The 19,713-nt window shown below is 34.1% G+C and overlaps 3 protein-coding genes across 5 annotated transcripts; 2 read left to right on the top strand and 1 right to left on the bottom strand.

Moving 5' to 3' along the window:
* Positions 1–3,053: 3,053 nt before the first annotated feature.
* Positions 3,054–4,969, top strand: LOC105215222 (uncharacterized). Its single transcript, XM_011189023.3, has 2 exons — positions 3,054–3,205; positions 3,284–4,969. The coding sequence occupies exons 1-2, from the start codon at positions 3,182–3,184 to the stop codon at positions 3,650–3,652; spliced, it is 393 nt and encodes a 130-aa protein (XP_011187325.1). The 5' UTR covers positions 3,054–3,181; the 3' UTR covers positions 3,653–4,969.
* Positions 4,970–6,805: 1,836 nt separating this feature from the next.
* Positions 6,806–17,808, bottom strand: LOC105215218 (uncharacterized). 3 transcript variants are annotated; one of them, XR_008471846.1, is made up of 3 exons: positions 17,638–17,793; positions 17,407–17,484; positions 8,076–8,201 (listed from the first exon to the last, which is right to left on the bottom strand). XR_008471846.1 is itself a non-coding variant. In XM_011189018.3 (2 exons), exons 1-2 carry the CDS (start codon positions 9,564–9,566, stop codon positions 8,026–8,028), a joined length of 192 nt encoding a protein of 63 aa, XP_011187320.1. In that variant the 5' UTR covers positions 9,567–10,124; the 3' UTR covers positions 6,806–8,025. The 3 variants fall into 3 exon arrangements, 1 of the variants encoding a protein (XP_011187320.1); XM_011189018.3 differs by lacking the exons at positions 17,407–17,484; positions 17,638–17,793 and adding an exon at positions 9,551–10,124 and having other exon boundaries at positions 6,806–8,201; XR_008471847.1 differs by lacking the exons at positions 8,076–8,201; positions 17,407–17,484 and adding an exon at positions 13,873–17,253 and having other exon boundaries at positions 17,638–17,808.
* A 39-nt stretch (positions 17,809–17,847) lies between these two features.
* LOC105215219 (uncharacterized) lies at positions 17,848–19,009 on the top strand. Its single transcript, XM_011189020.3, has 2 exons — positions 17,848–18,040; positions 18,102–19,009. The coding sequence occupies exons 1-2, from the start codon at positions 18,029–18,031 to the stop codon at positions 18,423–18,425; spliced, it is 336 nt and encodes a 111-aa protein (XP_011187322.1). The 5' UTR covers positions 17,848–18,028; the 3' UTR covers positions 18,426–19,009.
* Positions 19,010–19,713: the final 704 nt, after the last annotated feature.

The raw sequence follows: 19,713 nt of genomic DNA, 5'->3' as shown, positions 1-19,713 counted from the left end.
CGATTCGTCGCCGTTCGCAGCAATTGGGTTTGTGTTATTCGACCACATGGAAGATTTTACGCAAAGATCTTGGTGTAAAACCGTATAAAATACAGCTCGTGCAAGAACTGAAGCCGAACGATCTGCCACAACGTCGAATTTTCAGTGAATGGGCCCTAGAAAAGTTGGCAGAAAATCCGCTTTTTTATCGACAAATTTTGTTCAGCGATGAGGCTCATTTCTGGTTGAATGGCTACGTAAATAAGCAAAATTGCCGCATTTGGGGTGAAGAGCAACCAGAAGCCGTTCAAGAACTGCCCATGCATCCCGAAAAATGCACTGTTTGGTGTGGTTTGTACGCTGGTGGAATCATTGGACCGTATTTTTTCAAAGATGCTGTTGGACGCAACGTTACGGTGAATGGCGATCGCTATCGTTCGATGCTAACAAACTTTTTGTTGCCAAAAATGGAAGAACTGAACTTGGTTGACATGTGGTTTCAACAAGATGGCGCTACATGCCACACAGCTCGCGATTCTATGGCCATTTTGAGGGAAAACTTCGGAGAACAATTCATCTCAAGAAATGGACCCGTAAGTTGGCCACCAAGATCATGCGATTTAACGCCTTTAGACTATTTTTTGTGGGGCTACGTCAAGTCTAAAGTCTACAGAAATAAGCCAGCAACTATTCCAGCTTTGGAAGACAACATTTCCGAAGAAATTCGGGCTATTCCGGCCGAAATGCTCGAAAAAGTTGCCCAAAATTGGACTTTCCGAATGGACCACCTAAGACGCAGCCGCGGTCAACATTTAAATGAAATTATCTTCAAAAAGTAAATGTCATGAACCAATCTAACGTTTCAAATAAAGAACCGATGAGATTTTGCAAATTTTATGCGTTTTTTTTTTTAAAAAAGTTATCAAGCTCTTAAAAAATCACCCTTTATATCTATATCTATATCTATATCTATATCTATATCTATATCTATATCTATATCTATATCTATATCTATATCTATATCTATATCTATATCTATATCTATATCTATATCTATATCTATATCTATATCTATATCTATATCTATATCTATATCTATATCTATATCTATATCTATATCTATATCTATATCTATATCTATATCTATATCTATATCTATATCTATATCTATATCTATATCTATATTTATATCTATATCTATATCTATGTCTATATCTATATCTATATCTATATCTATATCTATATCTATATCTATATCTATATCTATATCTATATCTATATCTATATCTATATCTATATCTATATCTATATCTATATCTATATCTATATCTATATCTATATCTATATCTATATCTATATCTATTTACGCGTGTCTGTTATTTAACTATCACAGTGTTGCTAATAATAAAATCATGAAATCTATATTTAGCTCTAAATGAAGTAATTAATCAATTTGTTACTATAAATAAAAATATCAACATGCAATTGAAGCGCAACGGCACCAGAAACATATTGTTTAATGATGTGATAATAAATATTGGCGATACCATACGGATACCGGTATTGGACCGCATACTTATATAGTATAGACGTATTAATAGATAATATTTTCAAACAGTTAATAACAAACCACAAACCACCACCAGACGGTGCGTATGATCAACATTTAAGTGGGACAACATTTTACAAAAACAACTGAATAATAGACAATTTGAGGGTAGTAATGGGAATATACGAGTTAAACGAAGCGATACTGGTCAAAATCGTAGTAAACGTCTCAAAAACAACTTTGAGGTAAGTTGACATTTTTTGTGGCTAAGGGAAATTATGAGTTTGCTTAAATCGAAACCCGATTCAAAGGCCTTTTTTGTTTTGGCGGATAAAATTCCAAATACATCCCTAAAGGTTGTAAATATAAAAAAATTTTTTTCTTTCTTTGTTAAATATATGTTAGCATCATTCATTTCTAAATAAATTTATAATAAATATAGAATTTTCTAAGAGAATTGATTATTGCCATACAGTTTTATGTATAAAATTAGTTAAGGGGTTAGGTGGGTTTCAAAATTTAAAAGAAAAACTATGTTTTTGTCTTATTTATTTGTTTAACATATTAACCCAAAATATCAAATCAATCCTAGTAATGTTCTAAGAGATATGCCCTTTGGAAGTTACGCCCATATGTACGAATGTAAAACTTTAAACGCATTTATCTCAAAACTCAAATTTTCAAGTCGGTGACACGATAACTCTAAAAGTAATGAAGCGATTTTGTTTAAATTTTGCACACATCTTTGGAATAACATTATTTAGTTAATGAATGAAGGATTTTTTTTATATTTTTATTATAACTTTTTTTTCGAGCCAATATATGCCGAAAATTTGACCACAAAAGTGAGTTTTTTTGTTTTAAATTCTGTCCAAAATTCAAATTTTAATATTTTCTTCGTTCATTAACTAGAATTGTCCAATTACTATCGAAATTGTTTTAGTTTATTGATTTTAGATGAACCAATCATAAGTTATGATGTCCACCGGCGTTTTTTTTTTGGACACGTGATGGGAGATGAGGTGCCAACGGCTAAGTTTTCGGAATTTTAAAATAAAAAATTCACAAAATACTGTTTAAACATGTATCTTTGATACGCTGAATTGTTTAATTGAAATATATGACTGTGTATAACTGTAAAAAGACCTTTGTATTTAAGCTCTGAAACCCACCTAATAAGCCTTAAGATAAGAGAAAGAAATATTTGTATATTTTGAAATATGTGATCTTTGAAACAGGTTTCGACATGCCCTTCGTATGGTATCGTATAACGATAATATGATTTAAAGTTATGTGGTGTATGTCTTTGCTAAAATTATGCTTTCGAATTCCTATAGGGTTATTAAAATTATTAAAGCTGCCTTTTAATACAAAAACTTATTAAACAAACCAGTTACTGCGTTGAACTTAAATCGTATAAAAATTAGTGAAATCATAAATGTTGTTAAATTTTTAAAAATATCATATCAATTTATATAAAGTAAATAGCCGAAATAATCCATGAAAACAAATTTACACAGAAATAATATTTAGCATATAACAGCTTTAATGCAATTAAGCGATCGACTTTTGGCGTATAAATGCCATATAAATATGAAGTCTGAAATATATTTTCAAACAGTTCAATATCAATAGTCAATCAAACGAATCAAGATGTTCAAAAGTACGAATTTGTCGGTGAGTGTAGTGTTTTATAAGAAAAGGATTTGTTACATTTGAAATAACGATTAATCTAATTTTAATTAAAATACTTAGTTTCTTTTATTGGCGGTACTCTGCCTTGCTGATTTAGGACAAAGTAAGTCCGTCTCGCAGCATTTAGGAGTAACTGCGAATAGCGGTGAAAATGCACAAGGAAGTAATGTTGACGCTTTTAAATCCGTCCCGCTGAGTCGTGCTCGTCGTAGTTATTTTTGGGTTGAAGATGGCTCAGACAAAGTGACGGTAGTGGAAAATAAGAATTTAAGGCGCACTTTAGAGGACTACCGCCACAAAGTGCATGCAGCAGAGAAACAACGTGAAGAGCGACATCGTGCACAATATGAAGAACGCCGAGAAGAGTATGGTGAGGATGAAGAAGTGCAAGAACATACCCCACTATTTGTGCCAAATCTATTCGGTTGAATAAGTGTAACAATCATTTTGTGCGTTTTTATAATTAAATAACATTTTAGTAAAATTCAAAAAATTGTCATAATACCAAAAAATATAAGTTTTGTGCTTCATAAAATATTGCACAAATGGTAGAGAAAATTATAATAATAGTTGAGGCCCCATAAGTCGCTTATATATGCAATATTTCACAGCTATATGAGAGAGTTTCCTGCAAGATCCTTAACCATAGAAAACGCCCATATTAAAATACTTCGAATTTTAACCCTTAATTTAAGTTCACAATGTTGCCCACTAAATTAGTACATTCTACGCGTACATTTCACTATTCTCCGAAAATGAAAAGAAATTTCGTAGTTAAAGAAACCCTCTTATTTGAGAGGAATGCTGCTGATACTGAAAAGTGGCTCGATATGCGTTATCCACAGTCAGGCCTTTAAGCTCTTTGTTACTTCTTCAGACCCCGCTGCAATAGGGTTTTACAAAACCTTAACGGACAAATGCGAAAAAAAACAATTATTAAACATGATTTATTTTCCATCATTAAACTCTTAGAAATATACCAACGTAGTGATGAAATCGATCTTGCGGTGTAAGTGTAAGTTAATGAAATACAAAATATGATTATTATCCATTCACGAATAATAACACTGTCCAACAAATGAAGACTTTTTGAATGAAACAGAATAGCGACCCTATAATTCTGAAAGGGTATGTTGAGTAGATCATTTTTGTAGAACTTTTTTTGTAGAACTTATGGTCCAGCACGTCTGAGTTTGTTTTTACGTCAAAGTTTTCATTTTTTGGTCGAAGGGAGCATTATACTATATGAAAAAAATGTTGTAAGTTAATGTCTGAGAGAATTCTTATGGCCAGAGTTGTATTGTAGAATTGTATGAGGATTATTTTTGTGGAAGATCTTAACCCTCTAACTAGTTTCTTCATGGGTCAATTTGACCCTTTTTTCGAGAAAATCAAAAAATATCCTTTAAAAAAGGACATTTAAGGATTAAAATATTCTACGAAAATGTTTGGCGGAAAATTTCAGTGGGGGTCACCAAAGACACCATTGTTGTAAATAAAGCTCTTTACGATTGATAAAAAAATTATAATTTTGTTTTAATAGTGGTTTATTATAGTATGTACATATTTTTTTTTTTGCTTCAGCAGTAGTAGGACAATGGATTAAAGATTAAACTTAATATGCTTTCCTGTATTTAGCTTGACGTGAATGTTTCGATGTGTCAAGGTTTCTGTACAAGCCCCATACGTATTCAGCAAGCATTACAGTTTGGGATTTCCCTTTGAATCTTTCTTCCAATACCTTTATATCCTGATGAAACCTTTCACCGTGTTTATCTGAAACCGCTCCAAGGTTTTCTTTAAAAAAAATTAGAAGAGAGTGCAGAAAATGCAGCTTTCGTGACATCTTAACGCCAATATTGTTAAAACCGCATTTAATTGTTCTTTTTATACTCTCGCAACAAATGTTGCTAAAGAGAGTATTATAGTTTTGTTCACATAACGGTTGTTTGTAACACCCAAAACTAAACGAGTTAGATATAGGGTTATATATACCAAAGTGATCAGGGTGAAGAGTGGAGTTCAAATCCGAATGTCTGTCTGTCCGTCCGTCCGTCCGTCTGTGCAAGCTGTAACTTGAGTAAAAATTAAGATATCTTGATGAAACTTGGCACACTTATTTCTTGGCACCATAGGAAGGTTGCTTGAGCAAAATCGGGCCACTGCCACGCCCACAAAATGGCGAAAACCGAAAACACATAAAGTGCCATAACTAAGCCATAAAACAAGCTATTAAAATAAAATTTGGTATGAAGGATCGCACAATGAAGGGGCATATTTGGATGTAATTTTTTTGTACATATATCGCAAACCAATAGAGCTATATAAACCAAATTTTCTGCAGTCGTTTTTTTTAGCCACCTCCTAGTATAGTCCAAAAATGAAAGAAATCGGATCATAACTAAGCCCACCTCCCATACAAAAGTTAGGTTGAAAATTACTAAAAGTATGGGTCAAAAACCATATCTCAGGAACTACTCGACCGATTTCAATGAAACTTGGTTTGTAATAGTTTCCTTACATCCCAATGATATGTTGTGAAAATAGGCCAAATCGCTTCACAACCACGCCTACTTCCTATATACCAGAACTTTGAAGACAATCTGAATCGTTTACTTTACAATATATAAAGTAAGCACTAGTGAAGATATCGGTGCAGAACTTTACATAAATTCTATGTTAATAGTGTGGAAGCCCTATTCTAAAAATCGCCGAAATCGGACCATAGGCTTTCAAGACCCCATATATCGAACATGATGACCTCGGTGCTTCTAGCCGAATATTAGGGTTTCCAACTTTCAATGGACTTTATGCAATATGTATGACGAATATGCGGGTCAAATTGTGTATTATATAAAATAAATAAAGTTAAATAAATAATTTTAGTAAAAATCACACCCGATATGTACTGCTCAGTAAGTCAATTATGTTTAATTTTATCACACCCGATTTGTAAGTCACAGCTGACTAGACGCGAGAACTCAGTGTTTGGCCCGGCCGAACTTGACGACGTTTTCACCTACTTTGTATATGTTGGCGTGTAATTTTGCCAATTAGTCGTAAAGAGCTTTATTTACAACAATGGTGTCTTTGGTGACCCCCACTGAAATTTTCCGCCAAACATTTTCGTAGAATATTTTAATCCTTAAATGTCCTTTTTTTAAGGATATTTTTTGATTTTCTCGAAAAAAGGGTCAAATTGACCCATAAAGAAACCAGTTAGAGGGTTAAGATCTTCCACAAAAATAATCCTCATACAATTCCACAATACAACTCTGTCCATAAGAATTCTCTCAGACATTAACTTATAACATTTTTTTCATATAGTATAATGCTCCCTTCGACCAAAAAATGAAAACTTTGACCCACTGTAAAAAAAACTCAGACGTGCTGGACCATAAGTTTGTTCTACAAAAATGATCTACTCAACATACCCTTTCAGAATTATAGGGTCGCTATTCTGTTCCAAAAATGCTGTTGGACTGTGTAATTTTTAATTTTTAACTATATTCGCTTTTTCGCGAGCCTGCTCGAAAAAGTGAGATCTAAGAAATCTCTTTCTTGATGATTCCACCTCATCCTCCTCGATGTAGCTTGTACATCTAGCGTCGGCTCTGATTTTTAACCTTACAGTGTGGATCCCGATGGGACAATAGCCAGTGAGCACCCCTACGACTACGGAGAGGTAAGGTTTACTGTAGGCGAAGAGCTCGGTAGACCTACTGCCGTTTACCTTGGGCCAGAAGGATTTTGCTACTGCGCATGTGTTAGTAACTGACCAGCGCCTACCCGGCGCTTCTAATAGTGAGTCTGACGTTCTTATCCGAGTGGATCGTCACCTCCCTAAAGGTTGGTGCGATTCGAAGCAATATATCCGTCGCTGCCTTAATAGCAGCCACTTCCGCTTGAAAAACGCTGCAATAATCGGGAAGCCTGAAACTAAGGTTGATCCGTGAATAAGCTCATCGCGCCTCTCCTCTAACGACTCCTTCCCGCCCGAACGTCCCTTGAAGGAATAAGAGCAGAGAAGTTGTTGCCAGAGCTATGCTCGGCGTCAGTGAGATGATCCAAAAACCTCGGGATGAAGTCGAAGTGAACGAGGATTCTTGAGTGCCCAGGCACGCACTCGTCTATAAATCCGGATTCCCATATAGCTTCCTTCGCGCTAAGCTAAGGCGTTAAGTGTCAAGGTTGGTGTCGTTCGGACCGCGCCACTCATACTTATGAGAGCCGCTCGTTGAGCATTTACCAGCCTTTTGGTTAGTGAGGCATTTTCAAGCGACTTCTTCCACACGAGTAGTCGTTAACAGCCATGATCCAGAGAAGAGACGAGAGAACTCCACTTTGGCGGTTCCCCTGTTAACAACACGGTGCACACGCACGCTACCCCAATCCGCCACGATTACTATTCAGGGCTCCAATTACCTCTTCCGGCAGAACGTTATTGAAAGACCCCTCGATATCGAGAAATGTTCCCACGGCAAAGTCTTTGTGTGCGATAGCCCTTTCTATCCACGTAACCACAGTGGGTAAGACGCTGTTTACTGACCTACCTTTACTGAAGGTCTTGGCCACGACATGCGAGCTCTTTCCAGCCTTGAAAATGAACGTTCATCTAATCTGCCAAGACCCCGCAATATTTTAATTTAAATGCCCAAAAATTAGTATTTTGTCTGATCTGGTAACAATTCAAAATGATATTAGGCCTTCCTTACTTATTTTCATACACTACATTTTCGATTTTATTTAATAAATTTGTTATATTTTTTTTAATTTGCAATTTTCATTGTCAACATTCATACCTACTCATTGGCAGCTTTTTTCGAACTGTGTGAGAACATGTCCCAAATGTGTTGTTGATAAAGGCGATTCTCATCCGTCAAGCCACCATCGCAGATCAAGTGACGAGCACAACACTCCTGAAAAGGAGCATCTATATTCACATGGTCACCCCATTTGCAACCCTCTGGCGCCACAACTATAAATGAGAGTGATAAACAATTATTGCAATTATTCTAGTTTTCACAAAAGTTTATAATTCGCTGTGAATTTATATATAAAAGTATTATAAAGGGTGATCCAAGTAAAGGTACTTTTTTGAACAGCTTTTTTTTTGACAGATCTGTAGAGATTCAAGAGCTGCAGTTTCTTCCAAAAAAACAACGGTTTGGTGGTTTTGTGGGCGCCATTATAACCGACTATTTGATGCCTGAAATTCATGCTCGTGATCTCGGCAACATTCGCTTTCAACAAGACGGGGCCACTTCCCACACATTGCATTAGTTTGAGAAAATACTTTAGTGAGCAGATAATTCTTTTGAATGATAATAAACATTTCCAATTAAATTTCTCTCAAAAAACTTACATACATATATTAGAAACATAAAAATTATATAGTTAAATTTGGTACTAGAAAGTTACCTAATAAAAATAACATACAAATTTATTTTCTACCTAAATGTGATTATACCAATTTATATGATTTATATCAGTTTCCTGTTCGATTACCCAAAAGCTTTGTCAAAAGTAAACTTTTTATTTCGATTTAAGTATGCAGTCAATATGATTTACACCAGTTGCTTGTTTAAGTCGCTAATCTCTAAATTTAGCAAATCGACAGTCTCTATTTAGATTTAATTACACCACTCTATAATACAGTAGTTTTCCGAAATAACGAACACGTTAATTGTCAGGCCTGTTCGTTACATCGAATTTTTCGTTAATTCGAGTACTCACTTAGAGGTTTGTTTTTCAATAAAAATTAGTTAAATATCCGTAAATTGTTGTTAAATAAATTGTTTTATTGATTGTTTGTTAAAAAATGAAAAACCAACACAAAACAATTAAAATCAGCTAAATTCTTCCAAAATGGACCAATTCTGACACTTATACTTCTATTTGGTGCTGATCAATAATTTTAAGCTTTTTTATAAAATTCAACATTTTTCCAATTTGCAAATTTCTTTTGAATGTTTTCAAGTTATTTTTTAAATTCTGGTTCGATGTTATTTGATTTTTTTCTTCTTTCTTCATATGTCTTCTTCATGCTGTTTGTTAAACCAAGTACTTACAAATCCGCGATGTTCGTTATTTAAGGTACTCAATGTAACAAATTTGCTTGTTCGTTATAAGTGGTTTTCGTTAAAACGAATATTCGTTATTTCGGAACTACTACTGTATAGGACTTATACAAAATAGTTCGATTCGATACTCTCTAGTATTTGAAAAATGTTAATTGTGCAATAAGAAAATTTGTAAAATATATGTATGTGCTGGTATTATTTGTTTGCTTGCTCCATAAAAGCTTTTCGAAACATCTTAACTCACCCAAAGATGGTCGCATAACCCTTTTCACTGCCACAATGAATTTTCGAACAAGATGCGGGAGATTTCGTCTTCTCACCGGGTGAGATAATGAGCTTATCACTGATCACGCATTTGCCTGGATATGCTGATTGAAAAAAGTGATTATATTCTACGTGTTTGTTCTTTCCCAAGAAAATTCAGCGACTAAGCTTCACCGATCGATTGATGCTCATGTATAAGGCTTACCATAAGCTAGTCTTCTTCTTTTTGAAGGAACAGTCACCGACATTAAGGCATTACTCTCTGAGCGAAGAGTGCGAGCTCTAAACGTGTGACTGCGAGTAGATTGTCATAGTTGCTTATCAGTGACCAGGCCTAATAAATTATGGTGTCTATATTTATACACACAGACACTACTTATCTATATCTTTATGTATGTATTTTTATATATTTACATCTGACCGAGTTCATAAAGACTCTTCTGAATTTCAAGGTTACTTTTTTGGTAAGATTTTATTATTTTTCGACTTCTCTTTTCAACTCTCCTGTTGTTTTGTAAAATAAATGAGAAACTTGAGATTATTCGAAAAGGAATCTTATTCTATACATTTTTGAAACAGTTTCATTACTACCTGATTATACTCATCCATTATGAAAATGGATGAAATCGGGTCAATACTTATCCTACCTGCCTTATACATATATACAGATCAATATGTATGACATCTCAGCAAAATTGTATGCACTTTTAATCTTACATACTATTTCATAGTTTTGTGACGAAAGTGGTTGAAATCGGTGCTTTATTCCAACTCTCATACATATGTATAATGGCTATCGATAATCTAGTGGACTCTATCCCGATCGTGGACTTACTGACTGATTAAAGTGGTCTATAAATAGGCTGTGGTCTGCACTCCTATATATTTATTTTCCAAAGTTTCTACACGGAAGACAGGGTCTCCTTATATACCTCGTATTACATTTTGACGCTTTGATTGTGTTTATGTTTCATGTATATGAATGGAAAATGTTTGGCTTTTTTGACATAGAAAAGGGAAATGCAGTATTCAGATGATTATTAAAAGTAAAATAATATATTCTGATATATGTATTATTTATATTCAAAGCTATTTTTCATGCCTTTAGACCATTTGGAATTGTCTATCGTGAGTGGGAAAAGCATCCATTGTTCATTCAAATCGTATATAAAAAAAAATATTGTGAATTAAACCTTGTTAAAAAGAGGGCGACCCAGCACAAAAATTCCGTGTATTAACTTTTAGGAGACAACCGAATAAGTTCTATAACCACATCGTGAGTATCCGTACCAATTCACAAATTTAACCCACAATGAAAGTACGAAATAAGTAACCCTACACACATTTGCAAAAATATTGAGTTTGGAGTTTCCCCGAAAACTTAAGTGAAGCAGCGTTGTTGGTATTTTAAAAAGCTTTGCACTTTAAAAAATCATTTATTTACAACAAATTTACAATAACAGCAGACGGTAAACAGTAAACGGCACGGGCGTTAACTACTAAACCAATAAATCACAACTAAACAGCCATTATATTTGAGTAAATAAACAAACTCTTTAAAGGCCCTAATAGAAATGATTAAAATATCTGGGAATAGTCTCGGTGAAAAGGGGCTCAAAAGTGCTACCAAGAATAAAAGAAATATACACACGCGGCACAATGCAGTCGTTTTATGGATGGAAAATTTTTGCATAGCTGGGCGAGACGATTGAATGCAAATAATATATTAACATGTAAGGAACGGCTAAGTTCGGATGCGACCGAACATTTTATACTCTCTCAATTTATTGATGTAATTTTTTTAAAGATAACACATCGACCCATATATTCGGCATAAAGTTAAATGGAATAACGAAAATCTTCATAAATAGTATATGGGGACTGAGGTAATTCCTAAACCGATTTCACTCGTTTTCACCACCAAGATACAATCTATCGAAGACGCTCACTTCATTTTAATTTACCTATAATTAGGTATTTGGGATCTGGGGGAAGTTATGACTGTTATAAAATTTCATTAAAATATCTGAGAGATTTACCTATATTTTCGGTGAAAAGTTACCCTTAGAAACTGAGTTCTTCATGTTCGATATCAGGAGCCTTGAAAATTCATGGTCCGATTTTGACAATTTTTCCATAAGTGATGTCACAGCTCAAATACAGTATTTGTGTAAAGTTTTATTCCGCTACCTTCATTGGTTCCTAATGTATAGATATATTATAAAGTGATCGAATAGGCGTGATTGTGAACCGACTGCCATCAGGTTGTCATGGAAATATATAGTATGTACCAAATTTTATTAAAATCGGTCTAATAGTTCCTGAGTTATGGATTTTGACTCAAGAGTGGGCGACGCCACGCTATTTTCCAGATTTTTATAATCAGAGTGCAGGCTTCTTCTGTAAAATTTAGTGTTTCTGACGAATTTCGTTAGTGAGTTAACGCACTTTTAGTAATTTTCAACATAACCTTTGTATGGGAAATGTTTTGAATTTATCCTTCGATTTGGGTTTCAAACTTATTATTGCGAGAGAAATACAGTACAAATTATGAAACAAAAATTATCAATTCCAATTTTTAGGTAAACAAAGTGGTTATAATCGAAAAGTCAACCATATGCATGTTTTATTTAGTGGCTCATTTTATTAAAAATTCAAACAGAAAAATCCTTTTACATTGCGTGTTTCATAACGCAAAACGATGACTGCTAAGTTTTGTGAATCTTTCGATGACTTCTTCGGCGGTGATTTCGAAGGAAATGTTCCCGATTTTTATTCCGGACCAGCTGTTATCGTCGGGAATCGCCAGGTTCCGAGGACGAGGGCACGGGTTCTACATGCAAAATTGGCTACTACTATTGTTAAATAAAAAACCTAACCTCAATTTTTATGTAAACACTCGTTTGAATATCAGTGAAATTTCACCACGCACAAAAATGAACAGTAAAATCGAAACAACATCGATACTTTTAGATATTCAAAATTGGGCACTTTATTTGCCAGAATATGGTATAACTTCACAGAAATTGACGAAAATGAAATCGGTAACTCGGCGAGATAAATTGATTTAAATGAAACGTCACCATGCGTCGAGTGTTTTTATACTCAATAGTACCAATTGTACAGTATGACACATATATGCCCGCAGAGATATCGAACCTATGGGGCATTCGATAGTCGCAAGCGGCATCATGTCTATATGTTTTTTGTGGTTCGCGGTGTCAACTGACGCTAGGTGTTACCTCAAGTACTCAAGACTTCGACTCTTTCTCAATTCACAATTTAGTACTTCCGCTGTGAGTCGCCCAGAAAAGGGTTAAATAAGTTTAGACAGGTTATATAATGCAAGGTGACTCACTATCGTGCGACTTCTTTAACCTGATACTGGAAAAAATTATAAGAGCTGCAGAGCTAAACCGAGAAGGTACAATCTTCTACAAGAGTGTACAGCTCCTGGCGTACGCCGATGATATTGATATCATCGGATTCAACAACCGTTGTTCTGGCAAATGAACAGTAAAGTCCTCTCTCGACGAACCAAAATCAAGCTCTACAAGTCGCTTATCATTCCCGTCCTGCTCTACGGTGCAGAAGCTTGGACGATGTCAACATCAGATGAGACGGCACTAGGAGTTTTCGAGAGAAAAATTTGCCGCAAGATTTATGGTCCTCAGAACATTGGCAACGGCGAATACCGCAGACGATGGAACGATGAGCTGTACGAGTTATACGACGACATTGACATAGTTCAGCGAATAAAAAGATAGCGGCTACGCTGGCTAGGTCATGTTGTCCGAATGGACGAAAACGCTCCAGCCCTGAAAGTGTTCGATGCAGTACCCGCCGGAGGAAGCCGAGGAAGAAAGAGAGGTGGCGCACTATCGTCGATTCGGCTATAACCGGCAAAACGGTTGCAACGCCAATCACATACATACATACATATAATGCAATTTATGATAGTATCTTGTTGTGATTTCCATAGTGCATTTGGTGAGAAGAGTGTCACTGTTGTATTTTCATTTTTTTTATTGCAGAGAATATTTTTTTAGCAAACAAGTGAAATTTTCAGGTTCTACGGTTCCAAGGTGGGGAAACTATAGCCGCCTTTATCACAAAAATATCGAACAATTTATGAGACATCCTAGTGCTATTAAGTGACCAAATTTTTCCGACAATTTTTTGATACTAAATCGAATCTATATATGACATATGTATCTTAACAAAATGAAGTACTTTTGTGACGAAAATGAGGGGAATCGCAAACCCTTTTAGACCTTAATCGAATAGGTTCAGTACCCTGTAGACAAGAAACTCTTCTATTCCCATTTTTTTTGTATTACGGATATTAGAAGAACACTTCAAGATAGTGAGGAAAGGGGAGAGGATATTAAGCAACATGGTAGGGGTTAACAAAGGAAATTTATCTCTGAGGTCTCACTTTCAGAGTGGTGGTTGAGATTGGGTATCCTTCACGGCTCCCAATGTTCAAATATAAAAAAAACTGGTGTTGAAAAAGTTAAGGAATTTAATGAAATCCACCAGATGTAGTTTTCTGTTTAGTTGGAGCTCACTTGGGAGTACAATGAGCTTGATGATTTGTTACTAGGTTGAAGTTATTAAAAGTTTCTAATCTAATTAGAAATCCATATTAATGTTGTGAATGATTTAGAACAATAATCATTTGATTGAAAAATTTGCTGAGCCTAATTTTTTTGCTAATTGTTACAGCTACTGTGTTTTTTATATTTGTATTTATTTAGTAAATTTCCACAATCAAAACAAAAGCAAAGGAACTTTTCCATCTAAATTAGTAACTGTGACCACACGTTGAGACGCAAATGAAATTAGATAATGAAAGCAAAAACAGTAAACCGCTAGTTGACAAATTTTCCGTTTACAAACAATCACAAGAACAATCCGTTGACAAACAATCACAGCAATAATATACAAAAAAAAATATATTTTGAATAAATATGCCGGCACACTAATGCTATGCACACGTATGTATACAACTGCTGCCTTGCAAGGTCGTCGCTGGTGTGAGTAACACACGGTTCAACAGAATTTCACTATGAGTATTTGTATTTATTTATATATTCGCCAGCAAATTGCGCACATTAATGACTTATAAGTATGAAAAAAGAACAAACACAATTATATAAACAACAAATATCGAGCTGCCCTAACCTCACTTTACAATTTGGCGTAAACAAAAAAATAGTTAGACTCCATTATGAAATGTAGCAAAGCTACGCATTCTTAACGAAACGCCCACACTCCCCCATACATTAATAAAAATGTGCTTGAGCTAAAGTGTACCAGATGGTGGACATGTTGGGTGGCGGGTGTTCACGTATTTTGCTCACATTTAGAATAAATACGGTAGCTGAGTAGCGTAAATATTTGTTGGAAAATAGGAGTTGTTAACATTTCACAGCAATACGCGAATCAAAGCGCTTATTTAATGGGGCATATATACATAATAAGCACATGCATACAAATATTTACATATGTATGTATATAGAAATGTTATGGATACGGTGACTGGCTTTTGCTTTCATTTGTTTATGAGTACTTTACTCAGTATAGAACTGCTATGCTAGTGGGTATATAGCAAAGCACATCAAACCCGGTAGAAAGTGTTCTAGAACTCTACGAAACCGTGAAATAACATTCAACTTGTGATTTTCTTTATGGAAATCTATCAGTGCAATTTTAATGTGAAAAGAAACCCGTTTCCCGTGGATGAGTTTGAAGGTGGATATTAAAAAAATGATTTAACAGCATTATGTAAAACATAATTATTGTATAATAAATTAAAATACATATATAATGACAATGTTATATATTTTCAATTCGAATATTAGAATAAAAGAACTGGAAATTGGTTATCTTTATACTTTTGTAATATCTATAAAAAAATGGAATTATTTTTGTGAATATTTTAAATTAATTATTTTGTTCGCTTCATCGTATAAACTTGTGCTTAACCTCAAATTATAATAAATTATGAAATTCATTATTATTGCCAAAAATAGAAGCAGATTTTTGCATTTAAATCAATTGAGTCGAATACTATTATTAAAAAATTTTGTACCACCAGTGTTCAATATAAATATATATACATATTTTTGTATATATATGTATATCAATTGAGTGAATGCTGTCTTCTCATTTGGAGCGCCAATGTGGTTACCCTTGTGTGGACACAATTGACCGCGGCAATATAGTATCCTATCAACAACCGATTACTGACTCGTTTGCGTTGTGGCTACTACTACGTCATCTAACGGTGTTGACGCTACATCGAATGATGCTCAGAACAAGCGAACGCCTGGCAAGCGCAAGAAGATATTTGTTCGGCTGAGAAGAGAATGATATTTATGAGTCTTCAATTGTGTTTTTAAAGCGCAAGCGGAGGCTATAAAGGATCTTTTGCTTCGAAAAGTGACGACTCACACTGGTAGCAAAGCGACGTCTATCCTCACTTTCAGTCGTTGCCAGTTAGATTTACACTAGTTTGGGTGTCTGGCCACAGCGGAATCCCAGCAAATGTAATATTGATGAGATGTCAAGTAAACAACCTATGCAGATTTATAGTAGGTTCACTGCGCATTGTCGAGTCTTATTGTCGAAATAGGGAATGTCTTTATAGTCTAAGTGTATTCCTCCTAGCCTAAGGTCTATTATCAAAAACAGTCGAAGGTTTTGTTGGAAAACCCTGATATAGTAAAGAGACAATATTGTCTAGTTACTACATAATGTGCGTCCATTCAAGTTATTTTATTACATTCTCCCTTGAAATAATGTTGTTTTTCTGTATCAGGCGCATGTATTTAATAATTAATTTTCATGGACTGTACTGAAAAGTACAAAACCGTCGATGACGATTACTATATTATATAGTGTTATTGGATGGTTTGAAGGAAGAGCTAATGTGAAGTGGATCGGTTTTAAGAAGAATAAACAAGCTTGTTTTTTGTTATCAGACCTACAGAAAATGGATACAGAAGATAAGATAAATTATATTACAAAAATTATATTGAAAAGGTTGAAGATCACTATAATCGGGATATCATCTATATCGAGTAATAGAATTAAATTTTCTAAAAATATGTTATTCTTTAAACCGATGGCTATGTGTAATGTTTCAAAGGTATCCTAAAACATACTAACTACTCCTATATATTTTTACAAATCGTTACTCAACAAATTTATTTAGTATACTTCGAGGTTTGATACTGTTTACTGAGTTTACTTCGTTCCCATAACTAATTCCTTAGTAGTCTACTCGTAGGATTAATAGCAATAATAGCTATATATTCTGCAGTTATAAAAAATTATCATAATAAATAATGGTAGTTTAATACTCAATGATTGTGCTTCATCACCGTTTACGCATTTCTGTTATTTAACTATCACAGTGTTGCTAATAATAAAATCATGATAATCTATATTTAACTCTAAATGAAGTTATTAATCAATTTGTTACTATTAATACAACGGAACCAGAAACTGAAGATAGACAAATTATTTAACAAAGCGATAATAAATATTGGCGATATCATACGGAGACACGAATATCGGTATTGGACTGCATATATAGTATAGACCCAGTTAGTCACAGTGGCTACAAATATGCTGAACTTTGCTCAAAATTGTTCGCAATACTAAATGAGAGGTCTGGAAATGTAATATGCAAATAAGAAATATATACATATGTAATATTTAACATAATAAAATAATATAAAAATTTCACGAATTAACATTCATATTAAATTTTTGAAACTTATAGGTTAGTTCAGTACTTGTATTGAAATTCGAAATTTAACTTACCAATTTATGAAGTTAGTCACAGTGGCTACAAATATGCTGAACTTTGCTCAAAATTGTTCACAATACTAAAGGAGAGGTCTGGAAATGTAATATGCAAATAAGAAATATATACATATGTAATATTTAACATAATAAAATAATATAAAAATTTCACGAATTAACATTCATATTAAATTTTTGCAACTTATAGGTTAGTTCAGTACTTGTATTGAAATTCGAAATTTAACTTACCAATTTATGAATTGGATTTAATCGTCTCGAAAAAAATTGTCTCTTACATTTGTCACACCGAATTTAATGCTTATATTTCATTAATTAACGCTGTCTGTACTCAATAAAAAGCTCAAGCTTCCAGTTTACACTCGTACTTATATGGAGTCTGGCAGATTTAGTGAGAACAGATAGAGCTTTTCTCACCTCTGCGAGCATTAGGGGCTTTTATTTCCGCATATATGTGTATGTATTAGTTCGATGCTAAGCGATGAAAAAATATTTTTAATAACAAACAGTATAAACAGTGTGTTTATATAAAACAGTATATAAACAACGTTCTAAAGCAGCCACTAGACGGGGCGTATGATCAACATTTAATTGGGAAAACATTTTACAAAAACAACTAATTATGAGACAAATTGTAAGTAGAAATGTGAAGCAATTTAAATCAGTACTTAAATTTATATTATAATTTATATCAGCTGCTGAATGTTTGGAACATTATTCCCTTATTCGGCGCTTTTAATGCCATATTAGCGATTTGCGTTTCTGATGGTTGCTCAACCATTAAAGAGATAAACCACGAATCAGAACAAATGGAATTGGAGAAAGCTTTTACTATGGAGCGAAGCATTAAGTTTGACAGTCTGAAACCTGTGTACGTTGCTAAAACCAATATACGAGTTAAACGAAGCGATACTGCTCAAAATCGGAGTAGACGTCTCAAAAGCAATTCTGTGGCAACCAGTAAAGTTAACTTAAAACGACGCCGTAAGAAATTGTTTGTGCCAGTTATATGTGGTTAAGGGAAGTTATGACCTTAGAGGACTACCGCCACAAAGTTCATGCCGCAGAGAAACAACGTGAAGAGCGACATCGAACACAATATGAAGAACGCCGAGAAGAGTACGGTGAAGATGAAGAAGTGCTAGAACATACCCCACTATTATATAATATTTAAAGTATTTTAGTAAAATTCGAAAATGGTTATTATATCAGAAAATATATTATTTATTAACAAAAGTTTTGTGCTTCATAATTTTAAACTATACCTATTTTGACAGTAATGTAGGAAGTTAGGTTACATAGTTTACTCGAATTAGTGTGCAATCAGTCAAACTTATTGCTACTTCTTCAGATCCAGACTCAGCATATTATAAAGCAATTTAGGGAGAAATGCGAAACAAATTAATTATTTCTTGATTAATACACTCTACCTTTAAGTAAGATTATGTTGAAATGACAATTCTCTCCGCAGATACTGTTCTAGATAAACTAACAGATATTGTCACTGCTTTTTATGTTCTCATATGCTGTATCCTTAAACCATTTAAGAATCCTCGAAGAACAATGTATAAACGCAATCTCATACGACCATAATTTATTTATTTCCCACCATTAAAATAATAAATATATCTTGAAATTAATAGCGATTTTGACAGTTTATTAATTTTTATACTCTAGAAATATGTTGCACACCTCTCCCTAGTCCCAATATAGTTACTAAATAGGTTTTGCGGCATTGTGACATTGAAAACCACACGTATAACGAGTAAGGAAAGGCTAAGTTCGGGTGCAACCGAACAATTCATACTCTCGTTTATTTTATTGATATAGTTTTATTAAGATAACACACAATTTGAAAAGAATAAGAATAAGGAAAATCATCATAAAGGGTGATTTTTTAAGAGCTTGATAACTTTAAAAAAAAAAAAAACGCATAAAATCTCATCGGTTCTTTATTTGAAACGTTAGATTGGTTCATGACATTTACTTTTTGAAGATAATTTCATTTAAATGTTGACCGCGGCTGCGTCTTAGGTGGTCCATTCGGAAAGTCCAATTTTGGGCAACTTTTTCGAGCATTTCGGCCGGAATAGCCCGAATTTCTTCGGAAATGTTGTCTTCCAAAGCTGGAATAGTTGCTGGCTTATTTCTGTAGACTTTAGACTTGACGTAGCCCCACAAAAAATAGTCTAAAGGCGTTAAATCGCATGATCTTGGTGGCCAACTTACGGGTCCATTTCTTGAGATGAATTGTTCTCCGAAGTTTTCCCTCAAAATGGCCATAGAATCGCGAGCTGTGTGGCATGT

Source organism: Zeugodacus cucurbitae, chromosome 6 (genome assembly GCF_028554725.1).
Source record: "Zeugodacus cucurbitae isolate PBARC_wt_2022May chromosome 6, idZeuCucr1.2, whole genome shotgun sequence".
Taxonomy (NCBI): domain Eukaryota; kingdom Metazoa; phylum Arthropoda; class Insecta; order Diptera; family Tephritidae; genus Zeugodacus; species Zeugodacus cucurbitae.
Note: the sequence above shows the minus strand (reverse complement) of the source record. Positions and strands in the feature narration are given on the sequence as shown.

Coding starts and splice junctions, on each gene's coding strand:
- LOC105215222 (XM_011189023.3), top strand. CDS start 3,182: ATGTTCAAAAGTACGAATTTGTCG. Junction 3,206..3,283: donor TCAAAAGTACGAATTTGTCG/GTGAGTGTAGTG, acceptor TAAAATACTTAG/TTTCTTTTATTGGCGGTACT.